Source organism: Lepidochelys olivacea (assembly GCF_965140295.1).
Source record: "Lepidochelys olivacea isolate rLepOli2 genome assembly, chromosome: 4".
Taxonomy (NCBI): domain Eukaryota; kingdom Metazoa; phylum Chordata; order Testudines; family Cheloniidae; genus Lepidochelys; species Lepidochelys olivacea.
Window position 1 is genome coordinate 62,750,421 of NC_140414.1, and position 15,420 is coordinate 62,765,840.

General features: G+C 42.9%; 1 protein-coding gene across 4 annotated transcripts in view; it reads right to left on the reverse strand.

Moving 5' to 3' along the window:
* Positions 1 to 15,420, reverse strand: part of NR3C2 (nuclear receptor subfamily 3 group C member 2) — a 275,839-nt gene that overhangs the window by 15,635 nt on the left and 244,784 nt on the right. For all 4 annotated transcript variants that reach the window (XM_084626273.1, XM_084626274.1, XM_084626271.1 and 1 more), the window contains exon 7: positions 2,893 to 3,023. In XM_084626273.1, the coding sequence (XP_084482399.1) occupies positions 2,893 to 3,023 (131 nt within the window). The remainder of the gene's footprint in view (positions 1 to 2,892; positions 3,024 to 15,420) is intronic.

A 15,420-nucleotide genomic window follows, 5' to 3' on the forward strand; every position in this document is an offset into this window, starting at 1 on the left:
CAGTGGAGAGAGGCAAGGACCCGCTCCAGGACAGTGACTACCATATTCAGGCTGTCGCACCCCGAGCAGTAGACTGAGGTGAGCCATGCTTGGAACAGCCAGAGCTTGGCGTGCCAGGTCATGTACATGTGGCCAAGGAGACTCAGACATCCTCTTGCTGTCGAGGTTGAGAAGCTCTGAAGGCCCTGAATGATGCCCATGATAACTTGAAAACGGGAATCCGGTAGGAGGGCCCATGCCTGAACGGAGTCCAGGACCGCCCTGATGAACTCCATCCTCTGGGTCAGTTCTAGGGTTGACTTCGTTACGTTGAGGAGGAGACCCAGCTGTTGGAACATATACCTGACCAGGTGGAAGTGAGACTGCACCTGCTCTCTGGTGCGGCCCCGAAGCAACTGGTCATCGAGGTAAGGATACACTTGCACCTGCCATTGACGGAGGAAGGCAGCCATGACCAACATACACCTGGTAAACACCCGGGGGGCTGTGGAAAGGCCAAGTGGAATGGCCGTAAACTGGTAATGTTCGCGGTTGACCACAAAGCGCAGGAAGCGCCTGTGCACCATATGAATTGCTATGTGGAAGTATGTGTCCTTCATGTTGAGGGCGGCATACCAGTCTCCAGGATCCAGGGAAGGGATAATGGTGCCCAGGGAGACTATGTGGAACTTCAACTTGTCCATGAATTTGTTGACCCCACGCAGGTCCAGAATGGGCCGGAGGCCCCCACTGACCTTGGGGATTAGGAAATAATGGGAGTAAAATCCTTTGCACCTTAATTCCCGTGGAACCTCCTCTATCACTCCCAGGGTGAGGAGTGCCAGAAACCTCCTGAATAAGGAATTGCTTGTGAGAGGGGTCCCTGAAGAGGGACGGGGAAGGGGGTGGGAGGGCGGGAAGGATCAAAATTTGAGAGAGTATCCCGCTTCCACTGTGTGAAGGACCCAACGGTCCAAAGTTATTTGAGATCATGCATGGCGGAAATGGGATAAATGATTCAAAAAAGGTGGGGAAGGATCCTGCAGTAAGTCTGGTACACTGTCCTCAGGCGTCCCTTCAAAAGGCCGGCTTGGAACCAGACGATGGTTTGGTCGGGCCCTGGCCTTGTCCAGATGGAGGGTTGGAGGGCTTCCTCATGCCATTCCACCCCTGCCGCCTGTAAAAGTCCTGCCTTGGCCGAGGAGGGTAGGAGTGCTGTTGCGGCTGCTGGCGCTTGAAGTGCTTCCACTGGGTTGCTGGGGTGTGCATACCGAAGGACTTCATGGTCATCCTTGAGTCCTTAAGGCTATGCAACCTAGAGTCAGTCTGCTCCGCGAACAGGCCCTCCCCATCAAAGGGCAAGTCCTGCAGCGTCTGCTGAACCTCAGGGGGCAGGTCAGAGGCTTTCAGCCAGGAGGTGCGCCTCATGGCAATCCTGGAGAACAAGGTACACACGGCCGAGTCCGCAGTGTCCAGTGAGGCCTATAAAGAGGTCCATGCCACGGTCTTGCCCTCATCAACAAGAGCCCCAAACTCCTCCCTGGACTCAGGAGGCACAAGCTCCTTGAACTTCAGCATGGAGTTCCAGGAGGTAAAGTTGTAGCGGCTCAGGAGTGCCTGCTGATTGGCAATCTGGAGCTGGATCCCACCCGTAGAATACACCTTGCAGCCAAAGAAGTCCAGCTGCTGGCATCCTTCGACTTGTGCACAGGGGCCAGCTGTCCGTGCCTCTCCTTCTCGTTCATGGCCGCAATCACAAACGAGCAGGGCTGTGGGTGCGTGAACAAATAGTCATACCCCTTTGAGGGGACAAAGTATTTACGTTCTACCCCCTTGGCCATAGGGGGAATGGAGGCCGGGGTCTGCCAGATGGTTTTGGCACCGGTCTGGATGGTCTTGATGAGAGGCAGGGCCACCCTTGACGGACCTTCTGGGGCCAAAATGTCCACCACCAAGTCCTCCAATTCCACCATCCTTCTCCGGGTTTCAGTGCCACTTCGGTTCTGGGCAGTGGGAGAGGTGCCGAGTTGATGTTGCTGGCTTCGGTGCTGGGGAGTGGTGGTGCATGGGTCTTGAGCAGAGTCCAACAGCAGCACCGCCTCCACTACCGCTGCCAGGTGCTGCGCACCGAAGAACTCGGTGCTGGGTCCTGAGGAATAAGTGCCGCCTCCATAAAGAGCTGCTTCAGGTGAAAGCCCCACTCATTTTTAGTCTGAGGACAAAATCCCTTGCACTTCTCAGCTTGGTGAGCCTCCCCCAGACACTTTAGACAAAAGTTATGGGGGTTGTCCCTTAGCATGGGCTTAGAGCAGGACCTGCAGGGCTTGAATCCCAGGGACTTGGGCACGAAGCCCTAAAGAAAAATAGTCAGGGTGGAGGGTAACCCCCCAACCTGACTGCCACTAATTAAAACAAAAACAAGAACTACCAACAAAAAACAAACAAAGAACTATCTAACAAAGCTAGGGAAAATGTGAAGACCTTGCAGAGCAAGACGCCATAGTTCCAACAACTATCACGGGCGGTAAGAAGGAACTGAGGGGGCGCTAGGTCAGCTGGGTCATATATTGAGCGCCATGCAGGCACCACTCTAGGGGGTTCCACAGCCGACCCGACGGATGCTGCTAGGGGAAAATCTTTCCAATGGCCGTGCACGCAGCACATGCACACGTAATTGGAATGGATACGAGCAACACATTTCAAAGAACAACAGTTACAAAGGTGAGTAACCGTTTTTTCCTTGCTTTCCACCCCTTCTCTTGCAAACATATGAACCTCCAGGACAAAATTTGCTTCCTCTTTCGTTACTCCTGTAGTTAAATGCCTTGTATCATTTTATGAATTACAGGTGCTAAATCAATATGCCCTCTAACAATTAGCAAGTGTGCCAGGTAACAATAGGAGCTAACCTACCTGTGCTTAACAGCAGCAAAACTTTCATTATGGTATATTCTTCAAAACTAATCTGCAAGCGAACAAACTGTAGGCTGATCTGGTGCATCCCCTGGCACAGTTCAAACATTGCAGACTGACGCATCCTCTCCCTGCAAAGGAAAAACAGAACAGCAGCATGTGAGAATGCAAATGCATAAGAAAATCCAGAATGGCAACCCATGCATCAGGGAAGCCAAAGTGCAACCTTCCAGTGAAATGCAGCCAAATGCAGAGTTCTACAATAAAGCCTGCCCCTCGTTCTTGTTTAGCAACAGATTTATGGCCTACAGAGACTGTATGTGCTCCATCTTATTGTGAGTGGCAACCTCTTCTATGTGCTCCAGGAATGAGAGAAAACAGAATGCAACCACTTTAAAACCAGCTGACCTTTCCAAATCCTGATCACTGCATTCTGGCCTTGGAGGACCCAGAACAGAGTCCTTTTAAGCTAAGAGGCCCATCACGACCTAGGCACATAAGTCGATTTCAGTGAACCAGGAATTTTCGTTAACTGGGCTTACTATAGGGTAAGCTGGGGTAATACTATACTAGTGGGGGAAAGCTACAGAAATAGAGAGAAATAAAATTTGAAAACAAATTTGAGATTTAAATTTTGAAGATATTCGTAATAACACACTAGTAAAAAAAAAATAAATACAAAATTAGGTTGTCAGTGTCCTTTCAATTTTTTCCTGGCTGAAGGCAACATTGACATGACGGTGTTCCAAAGGAGATGTATTGGCTGTGATATCTGAGCCCATGTTGTGTAATGTTTTGAATCAGTTACACAACTCTGCTCAGAGAATTGGCTAAGTATGCGTGTGTAGTGAGGGGAAGAAATACGGTAACAAGAGGAAGGATAAAGTATATGGTCAGTTTTACACAAAAATGAGGGGCAGTCGAGAGATTCTTTCAGCATACAGGTAGATGTCTTGACTTAGACAACATCATTTTGGATGGTGCTGTATTGTAAAAATACAACCAACAGTTTTAGGAAATGAATGAGAAATGAGGCAAAATGGCTTATAAAAATAAAATGAAATTCATGACCGCATGTTATCTCCTTCAAATCACTGGTATATACCACGAAGGAGTTAGCAGCTTAATGCTGTGGACAGACATCTGGGTATTAAAGAGGATATCAGGACTAAATAATAGTGCATCAGCTATTCTAGATTTCTGTGTTGCTAGCTTTAGCATTCGTCCACCCCAAATAACTTCAATTTCCAAAGCTGTTCTAACTATTTTCCTGGCAACATAGAAGGTCAAGCTACAAAGATAAATGTGTGCTACAATAAAAGTGAATCTGATAAATTATTTTCTAGTTATTGAAGTTTATGTTAGAGCTTAGTATAGTTCACTGAACTGCCTAAAGGAAACCATTTTTAAAGTGAACAATGAACTTTTAGGTATTTAGTCAAACTGTTGCAGTTCTGTTATATTAGAATACCAATGGCTGACAAAGCATATATATTTATGATGCCTTTATAAAGAAGAAAATGCCTTTTTGTAATCCCATGAGATGATCTGAAATGAGGAAGTTTATACAAACGAACCTCTTATTAACCAATTTTCTTTTCTATTTTAAGAGAAGTTACATAACAATATGTCAGCATACCACACCATATTAGAGATAAAAATTTCTTAGTCATAGTTTAAAACAAACAAATTCTACTTTCTCTTCATATCTCCAAGTAGCTCTTTTCTTAGGCAATCTCAGACTAAACTATCCTGTATTAAAATTTAAGACAGCGCTAATTAGAACTTTGCTGTGTTTAAGATACTATTGCAAGACAGAAAGGGTAAAAGTAAACAGCCATGAGGACCTGGATTGTTTGCCTCACTTGTAAAATTAGGATATAATACGGGTGTTGTCATAAATATAAAGGGAAGGGTAACCACCTTTCTGTATACAGTGCTATAAAATCCCTCCTGGCCAGAGGCAACATCCTGTTACCTGTAAAGGGTTAAGAAGCTTAGCTAACCTGGCTGGCACCTGACCCAAAGGACCAATAAGGGGACAAGATACTTTCAAATCTTGGGGCTGGGGGGGGGAGGCTTTTGTTTTGTGCTCTTTGTTTACGTGGTTGTTCTCTCTTGGGACTGAGAGACGCCAGACAGAAATCCATCTTCTCCAACCCATCCTAATCCAAGTCTCCAATATTGCAACCAGTATAGGTAAGCCAGGCAAGGCGGATTAGTTTATCTTTTGTTTTATGTGAATTTTCCCTGTGTTAAGAGGGAGGTTTATTCCTGTTTTCTGTAACTTTAGGGTTTTGCCCAGAGGGGGATCCTGTGCGTTTTGAATCTGAATACCCTGCAAAGTATTTTCCATCCTGATTTTACAGAGACGATTTTTACCTTTTTTTTTTTTTTTTTTTTTTAAATAAAACCTTTCTTTTAAGAACCTGACTGATTTTACCATTGTTCCAAGATCCAGGGGTTTGGGTCTTTGATGATTTTGTAACCAATCGGTCAGGATATTATTCTCAAGCCTCCCCAGGAAAGGGGGCGTTTAGGGCTTGGGGGGATATTTTGGGGGAGACATCTCCAAGTGGTCTCTTTCCCTGTTCTTTGTTTAAAACGCTTGGTGGTGGCAGCATACTGTTCAAGGACAAGGCAAAGTTTGTACCTTGGGGAAGCTTTTAACCTAAGCTGGTAAGAATAAGCTTAGGGGGTCTTTCATGCGAGTCCCCATATCTGTACCCTGGAGTTCAGAGTGGCGAAGGAACCCTGACAGGTGTATAATAGAGCACTATAATTGTTCAATGATCACTAGCCATTTTTTATTGATCAGCAACACTTTTCTCTACTTATTCAAAATATTTATTCACATAATACAGCAACTGGATTAAGTTCAACTAATTATTTGAACCAAAGAAAATGACTTTTCAAACATACTGTCAAGGTTCCTTCCCCACTCTGAACTCTAGGGTACAGAGGAAAGACCCCCTAAGCTTATTCTTACCAGCTTAGATTAAAAACTTCCTCAAGGTACAAACTTTGCCTTGTCCTTGAACCCTATGCTGCCACCACCACCAGCGTGTTAAACAAAGAACAGGGAAAGAGCCCACTCGGAGATGTCTTCCCCCCAAAATATCCCCCCAAGCCCTACACCCCCTTTCCTGGGGAAGGCTTGATAAAAATCCTCACCAATTTGCATGGGTGAACACAGACCCAAACCCTTGGCTCTTAAGAACAATGAAAAAGCAATCAGGTTCTTAAAAGAAGAATTTTAATTAAAGAAAAAGTAAAAGAATCACCTCTGTAAAATCAGGATGGTAAATACCTTACAGGGTAATCAGATTCAAAACATAGAGAATCCCTCTAGGCAAAACCTTAAGTTACAAAAAGACACAAAAACAGGAATATACATTCCATTCAGCACAACCTATTTTACCAGCCATTTAACAAAAGGAAATCTAATGCATTTCTAGCTAGATTACTTACTAACTTAACAGAAGTTCTGAGGAGTTATGAAGAGCATTCCTGATCTGTTCCTGGCAAAAGCATCCCACAGACAGAGAGACCCTTTGTCCCCCCCTCCAGCTTTGAAAGTATCTTGTCTCCTCATTGGTCATTTTGGTCAGGTGCCAGCGAGGTTATCTTAGCTTCTTAACCCTTTACAGGTGAAAGGGTTTTGCCTCTGGCCAGGAGGGATTTTATAGTTCTGTATACAGAAAGGTGGTTACTCTTCCCTTTATATTTATGACACATACAAACTGGTTGGTGAAAGAGAAGAATCACAGTGTATGCAAACAAAGACTTATTAAAGCTTCCTGGTGTTTTCTCTGTTTCCTTAGCAGATTTTTTTCTTCTTCTGAATGCTAAGAAAATGTTCTCCCCATTATTAGGTGTACTCTACATTCTCTCCTCTTTTCCACCCTCTTCTAGCTTAGTTACAAGTAGCATGCCATGTTATTTTTAATTTGCCATGATCCATCATGGACTAAGGATATGAAAAGGAACAGGAAAATCAAAAGGAAACATTTCCAACATTGAACACTGATTAGAATATTCTTAGACTTTCTCACTAGAAAAGCAAACAAGATCAACTGTTATTATTTATTAAGTATCGAAAGTACAGAATATGGAAAAAGACATAGTCACTGCCCCAAAGAGCTTACAATCTAAGACTGCAACATTTACTCTGATTGAGTATAATTTATTCATACAGCAATCCCTATGACTTGAATTGGACTATTCATGTGAGTAAGCTCTACACACAAGTAAGGATGTGCAGGATCAAGGCACAGAATATTAAATTAAAATAGACATTTTTAAAACTATGGCAAAATGGGTCTACGTTCTAACATTTCCTCTTCTAGTATTGCAGTAATGGCTGAATCTTGATTCTCTGAGCTATTCCACCTGGCTGTCTGGCGACTGTTATACTATTGCTGCACTAGGATGCACATCAAGTATCTCAGCGCCTATAGCAATCACTCTTTAAAACTTTTCTGTTTTCCCTTAGATAGGCAATATTTCCTATAGTTGCCTATAATTTTAAAAGCAATACTTAACAAATGCTGTAAATACTAAGTTAATGTTATTAAGTCACCAAACGCAATTAGGAATTTAAGGATGCCCATTCTATTCCCCGATGCCACAGAGCAATCCATAACTCTTTGGGGCTGTGAGGTGACATAGTTTGTGCATCAAGTCAAGAAAGCTCTGTATCAAACTTCTGCAGAGGAGCAATGGGCAAAGGGAGAAATGAGGAAAAATGGTCCTTATGCTACCTGCCCACCCAGAAACTCCATAAGACAAAGCAGAAATTTGCATAGAATAGGAAAAAATGGGCCCAGTTCTGCCTTCACATACATGGGTGCAAGCTCTGGGTGAAGTCAGTGGAAGATCTGCATGTGTATCTAAAGGGAACATTTCATTTATTTTTCACTATTAAATGTGCCTGTGCAAAATATAAAATCACAGATAATTTAATTCTAAAATAATACAATGCAATTTGAAAATCCAGTCCGGAACTCAAATCCCCCACCCCCAAACCCATATCATTAGGCAAAAAGCTGGGTAAATAGAGCCCTAGGGCCTAACCAACTGTTTCTGTTGGACTAGTAGGAAAGTAATATGTCCTACCATCCCATTCTGTCCACATCTAGGGGCTGTTTTTGCCCAAATCAATCTCCATTGTTGTGATAAGGCAAAAAGAGTGAGGGAGTCCCTAAGGTAGCCAAAACCAAAAATACATAGGGATTTGTAGTTCAAAATCTATACCTTGAATTGCAATTCAAAATGAACAGGAAACCACTGTAGCTGAAGTAACTAAATGGCAAACAGCAAAGTGAGCATTACTGCATATTCAGTGCTAACTCAAGTTCCTAAGTGGAGCCCCAAGAAAAGCTCACTGCAGAAATGCAATGTGCAGGTGATGACAACATGGGTAAAAATTGTGAAGTCAGCTTCCAGAAGGAAGAGTTAAAAATCTCTCTGCCAAATGATGATGAAAAAAGCATTCCTGGCTACTAATGCTACTTGGGAATTTTATTCTCTCTCAGTTATATAGCTGACAATATTGTTTAGATTAGACAAAACTAGAGAAGCATCTGGCGAATCAGCAGGAGAAACTAACAAAGCTCAGTGACTGGTCAGAACTATAGCTAATGAAATTCAGTGCATGTAAGGTTAGGGAAATTTCTAGAATCACAGATAAAATTATTTCTATCTACTCATATACATACCTGGGTTCTAAATTAACTGTAACGCCACAGGTAAAAGAGGAAGGACTCAGGATTTCATGACCACCATCACAACCATGAGATTATCCCTGGTGCTGAATGCTCAACCCATGCATCTGGTCACACTTTAGATCTGGTGTGCAGATTAAGGTGAGAGGACTGGATATTATACTGTTGGTTTCTGTGTTGAGTTTAAGGTGCTGGCTTTAACCTATAAATCACTCAATGGCCAGGACCTTCCTACCTGATAGGCTACCTGTCCCTGTGCTATACTGCTGCAGTCAGTCAGCCAAGGCCCAGCTTTGGAATTCACTCACCCTTAATCTGAAATTGCCCAAAACTGAATTAATAGTATTGAAAAGGGACTGAGTTCTCCTATTTATCCACTCTCCTAATACACACAAAAAAGGGATAATGATAGTAAAAGGTAACATTTAAAAATTACAAAATGAAATACATTTTTACACAATGCATATTAATGAGCCATAAGACACCTCTGAGGCCAAGAGCTTAGTAGGATTTTTTTAAAAAACAAATTTGTATGAATCATTAACTCATTATTAAGTAATAATTAACATTTACTAAGATAAAAGTTTTGTAAGGAAAGTAATTCCTCATACTTCAGGACATAAACCAACTACTAACTGCCTTGGGCTACCGAGAAACTTGAAATTCGCCTACAGGTGCCATGAAGTCAGATAAATATACTGATCCACATACACATAAATTATAGATTAGAATCGATGCAGGATCCTTCCCAATTTTAGCTTGACTTGCTTATACACAAGAAATGGACCATGCTGTAACACCCCAGACTTTACATCTAATACCACAAGTCACATCATTATGTATGAGTGAATGAAACATCTTGTGCTCAATGCTGTCTCTGGTTTCTTATTCCTCTACCCTCCCACCTCCTTTAACGGGGAGGACCTTTTGACTGGACAGCAGGAAATGAAAGACGTCCAAAACTCATGAGTGCCAGGAATGGGGGGTGGGGGGGGGCGCTACTCCCCTGTATTCCTTATCTCCCTTTGGTTCTCTACTTAGTCGTTGGCTGGCTAAGAGGGGAAAGGGCCAGCTGATTGGCTTCCAAGTACCCCCCCACTACCTATTTAAAGTTGACCAGACTTTTCAAAAGCCTCTTAGGGTATGTCTACACTGCAACACCAAGTCTCAGAGCCTGGGTCAATTGACTTGCGCTCACAGGGCTACAAATAGCAGTGTAGATGTTCCTGCTCAGGCTGCAGCCTCAAACCTGGTAAGGAGGAAGGGTTTTGGAGCCCAGGCTCCAGTCCAGATATCTACACTGCTATTTTTAGCCTCACAGCACAAGTCCTGCAAGCCCAAGTCAATTGACCTGGGCTCTGAGATTTGGTGTCATGGGTTTGTCTTTGCAGGGTAGATGTACCTCTACTCTCCAGTTAGCTGCTCCACCCTCCGTTCCCTTAGTTGAAGATTAGAAGCTGTGAGGCTTATGATGCTACGTCCCAGCTCCCAGCCTCTGACACTCCATCCCCCTGGTGTGTCCTTTGGCAGGGCGGGGGGTGTTAGAACAGAACTAAGTCCAGGGTAGACTCTCTTCTGAGTTATTGTTTGGTTTGTGGTTAAAGTCCTGTGATCTGCGTTGGAACCAATTAAATGCTTAGTATTTGAAAGCATGAAAAGGGCAGCGTAGTGCTCCTCCCCAAGGTGTAATTAATACTCATTTAAACCCATCCCATGTGTCTGTCAGACATTTGCCTGTTTGGCCTAGTCAACACCAAAGAGTGTATTGAAACAGTTTGTACCTTTATTAGCATAAAAATGATCGGATTCTAAGCATACATATTGTTACAGTTGTTTTTTGTTTTGGGGTTGTTGGTTTTGGTTTTTTTTACATATTCTTTCTGGTTCTGTCATTGGTGTTTTTCTTTTATTGATGTATGTTTGCTTAAAGGAGAGGCATTTACTAGTTGCGATCTCGATTATTCATGATTGTTATTATTCATCTAGTCTCCTATCCACACTGTGCGCAGATACAGACTTATTTAGTTTACTTCCAGGAATTACTTGCAGATGATGTAACGTAGATAAGCTGAGGATAATGTTGCACAAAAAACTAGTTGCCAAATAGAGAAACAATGTGGGTAAGATAATATATTTTATTGGACCAATTTCTGTTGGTGAGAGAGATAAGCTCTCGAGATAGCCGGAGCAATTCTTCAGATCTGGGACAGGTACTGGATACAGTTTTTAAAGGATGCCTTTTTGTCGCTAAGTGCTTCTTTTACTTGGTTGTTTAGCCATGGTGGCACTTTTTTGGTCCTCTTACTATGTTTTTTAATTTGGGGCATACATTTAATGTGAGTCTCTATTATGCTGTTTTTTAAAAGTTTCCATGCAGCTTGCAGGCTCTCTCACTTTTGTGACTGCACCTTTTAATTTCTGTTTAACTAGCTTCCTCATTTTTTACTCCTGGGGGAATTCTGCGTTATTGCGCAAACGCAGAATTAATGTCCCTCACAGATCCCTCCCCGTAGAATAATTGATTCTGACAGGAAGGCGAAGGGAAGCCACGAGAGGGGTAACATTGCATTTACACCTTTCACCTACCAGGGGCTGATGTGGCACCAGAAAAGAGGGCAGTTGGCGCTAGGGCCAGAGCAGCCAGTCGTGGAGAAGGAGGTAGAAGCTGCCTTCCTCACAGAGCCCTGTCCATGGGGCCAGGTGAGAAGGCAAAGGATATAGGGGTGATGGACAGAGCAGGGCACACAGGGTTGCTGGGGGGGGCGGAATCACACACTCTGGGGTTCAGAAGGTCTAGTCATGGGAGCATAGGAGTTATTGGGGTGACAACATTGAGCAAGTGGCTGAATGGGAGTGGGGTTGCAGGACCATATGGGGACATGTGCAGATATGTCTGGCTGAATGGGGTGTGGGGGTGCAGGGACACAGCGGGACAGGGACAGATGTGCCTGACTGAATGGGAGAGGCTAGAGGTCAGCCAGAACAATCCTGCACTCTGCCAAAAAAACCCTGTTCCATACTCTCCCACCCATACCCAAAAACCCTCCAGGTTCACTCCTTACCTCCTTCCCAGCAATTATTTCCCTCTCCCTTAGCTCCTCCATACCCCTGATTCCTCCCAGCCTTTGCACTGCTTCTGAGGGTGTGGGAAATATAATTCATTTAAACTACAACACAGAAATGTTACTCAAAAATTCTGTATTAATATGCCTAGTAAAGAATCTATTTGTCAAAACAATTCCTGAATCTTTTTTGTTGTCTGTATTGTTACAGACATACTTGTTGATGGGTGTTTTGAAATAAATTACTAAAATAACTGAAACTGGCATGATTATATTATGTTATTTTGACAAATAAAATACGCAGAATTTTAAAATACTTTGTGTAAAATTTTTAATCTTTTGCTATGGAATTCCCCCAGCAGTAATTTTGGGTAGTTCTGAAGTTAAATGCTACTGTGGTGGGCTTCTTTATTACTTTCCCCTCAGCTCCCACAAGGATGTTAAATTTAATTACATTCTGATCACTATAACCAAGAGGTTCAGCTATATTCACCTCTTGGACCAGATCCTGTGCTCCACTTAGGACCAAATCAAGAATTGCCTCTCCTTTTCTAGGTTCCAGCACGAGCTGCTCCAAGAAGCAGTCATTTATGGTTTGTAGAAACTTTATCTCTGCATCCTTTATCTCTGCATCCTGATGCATCCAATCAATATGGGGATAGTTGAAATCCCCACTATTGAGTTTTCTACTTTTATAGCTTCCCTAATCTTCCAGAGCATTTTACAATCCCCATCACCACCCCGGTCAGGAGGACAGTAGTACATTCCTACTGCCATATTCGTATTATTCAAATATGGAATTTCTATCCAAAGCAGAAACTAAACAATAAAGGCAGATCCTCTAGTCCAGGGGTCAGCAACCTTTCAGAAGTGGTGTGCCGAGTCTTCATCTATTCACTCTAATTTAAGGTTTCGCGTGCCAGTAATACATTTTAAAGTTTTTAGAAGGTCTCTTTCGATAAGTCTATAATATATAACTAAACTATTGTTGTATGTAAAGTAAGTAAGGTTTTTAAAATGTTTAAGAAGCTTCATTTAAAATTAAATTAAAACGCAGAGCCCCCCAGACCGGTGTCCAGGACCCAGGCAGTGTGAGTGCCACTGAAAATCAGCTTGCGTGCTGCTTTTGGCACACGTGCCATAGGTTGCCTACCTCTGCTCTACTCTAAAAGTATTGAAAAAAAATTATTTGGTCAACATTTGGAATTCCACCGTGGGTTACACATGCACACCAGGCACCCGGAGTCAGAGAATTTGAAAGTAGTGTCTGTTGGTCCAGGCAAGCACTCTGGCTCACCTCGTGCCTCCTACCAGGGCGATAAAGGGCAGAGTGGACTGATGGCCTCTTCAGTTCCTTCTCATAAGATAAGATCTGAACCAGCAGGGAAAGAGGGTGGGAAGTGGAATACAGATAGGGACCACAAATCTCAAAGAACCTCCAGTTACAGGTAAGTAACCTCCTCTTCTTTTTCGAGGGACGGTCCCTGCTGTATTCCACTGTGGGCAACTGACAAGAAGCACTTAAATAGGAGGAAGGAATGAGGATGGTAGAGTTGAGCAGAGAACTGCTATCCCAAAAAAGGCATCAGCAGCCAAGTCCTGCACCAGGGCATAATGTCTCGGAGGGGTATGTCCTGAAGAGGTGCTATGATTGTTGCAAGAGCTCTTGTGGAATGAGCTTCTACCCCTATAGGCGGAGGGAAGTTTGAGAGCTGATAGCAGAATAAAGCTATGAACTATTTACAGCTGAATTAATGCTGTTTTTCAGAACAGCAGCAGAGCTGAGGACACTAAAGTTTCGGACCTGGACCATGCAGCAGTGAGAAGGACCTGAAGAAGCAGTCAAATGAGAGAATTCAGAGGTGGGTTCAATGGTAGGGGTTGGGCTGCAAGGCCCAACCCTGAATATAGGTTATTTGGCATGGAGGCCATTTTACATTGTCTTGGGTCCAAGAAAATACCTGGTATTTTATAGGAGTTAGTCCCTCCACTCCCTCCCCCGCTTTTTAACTTTAAGTTATTAAAATTGCAGCTTTAAAATCCCTGCATATGTGTTTCATTCTCTTGCATGAATGAGTTCCAGTTTTTTCTTTCTTACAAATGATGCTGATGCAAGCAGGTACCTATTACTTTATTTTCCTTTTCCACCCCAGTCCCTTTACTGTAAAATTATTGGTTTGGCCACTTAAATGTAAATATTCGGAAGAAGCTGTCACCAGTCAGAACTTTTGTTTATAAACAAAGAAAATATTTAACACAAGCAAAGGAACCAACATGTGTATGTACAAACCTAAGTAAATACACGATCTTATTAGTGTAAGCTGTGTCCTCCCACCTCCCCCTACACACTGTATGCTGCTATCTCTGGTGGTGTTATAACTAAATTTAAACATTTTGGGTCAGGGACAATATCTTATTTATCTACAAAACACTCTGTTTGTATATGTGTATAAGCAACATATTAGTGTAATATATGCTTTTCTCCTAGTACTCTAAAATAACAACTTTGGTAATCTATGCAGTGCTTATAATGATAACAAGGTGCTATTTACAAAAAATGTAAACATAAATTGAACCAGTAGCCCACAAAGGTCTTAAATACAAGGCCAGATTTTCCAAGGTGTGCAGGGAAAAGTGCACAGCCAATTTTAGGTGTGCCTGAACTTCATATATGCAAAAGTGCAAGTGTGCTTTTAAAAATCTGGCCCATTACACTGTTATTACCAGGAATAAATTCATACCCAGATTGTGTGAATAAAGTAAACAACAACAAGCCCTCTAAGCTAAATGAATAGGCTTGGCATTGTACTTGAAGTTAAGTGAGTGAATTCTAAAAATTAGGGTTCTCTCCCGAGAAAGCCCTTCTGACAAACCTGGAGAATGAGCCCCAAGAACACACATTCACAGCGAATCACAGCTACCTTAAGGTCTCAGTTAAGTGCCCTCCCTGAAACCACATGCCTATCGGAGAAACTGGCAGCAGCCTATAGTTCTTTGGAAAACAAGAATTTCAGCTCCTAACCCTGTAACAGAAATTACCAAATGAATTGCTGGCTGCTGTTCCTCCTCTAGTTTTCAAGGAAATAGACATAAGATCAGCAACCTCTTGCTTGGCTCAAAAGAAGGTAAAATTCTTAAACTAGTTATTATTCTGAACCACTTGCGCATGGGATTGTGTTCACCAATCAAATGTCTGTTTCTATGCAAATAAAAAAGGAGTAGCAGGCAGCTGCTGAAGAGTTAGAATGCTTGTTAATTCCAGCTGCTGACTGCCAGTTGCCTTTTCTGCTACTATTTTAATGGAAATGGACATTGCTTGGGCAAAATGAAGATAAGTGCTTTAAAATAATGACTTTTACAATAGAATCATAGAATATCAGGGTTGGAAGGGACCCCAGAAGGTCATCTAGTCCAACCCCCTGCTCGAAGCAGGACCAATTCCCAGTTAAATCATCCCAGCCAGGGCTTTGTCAAGCCTGACCTTAAAAACCTCTAAGGAAGGAGATTCTACCACCTCCCTAGGTAACGCATTCCAGTGTTTCACCACCCTCATAGTGAAAAAGTTTTTCCTAATATCCAATCTAAACCTCCCCCACTGCAACTTGAGACCATTACTCCTCGTTCTGTCATCTGCTACCATTGAGAACAGTCTAGAGCCATCCTCTTTGGAACCCCCTTTCAGGTAGTTGAAAGCAGCTATCAAATCCCCCCTCATTCTTCTCTTCTGCAGACTAAACAAT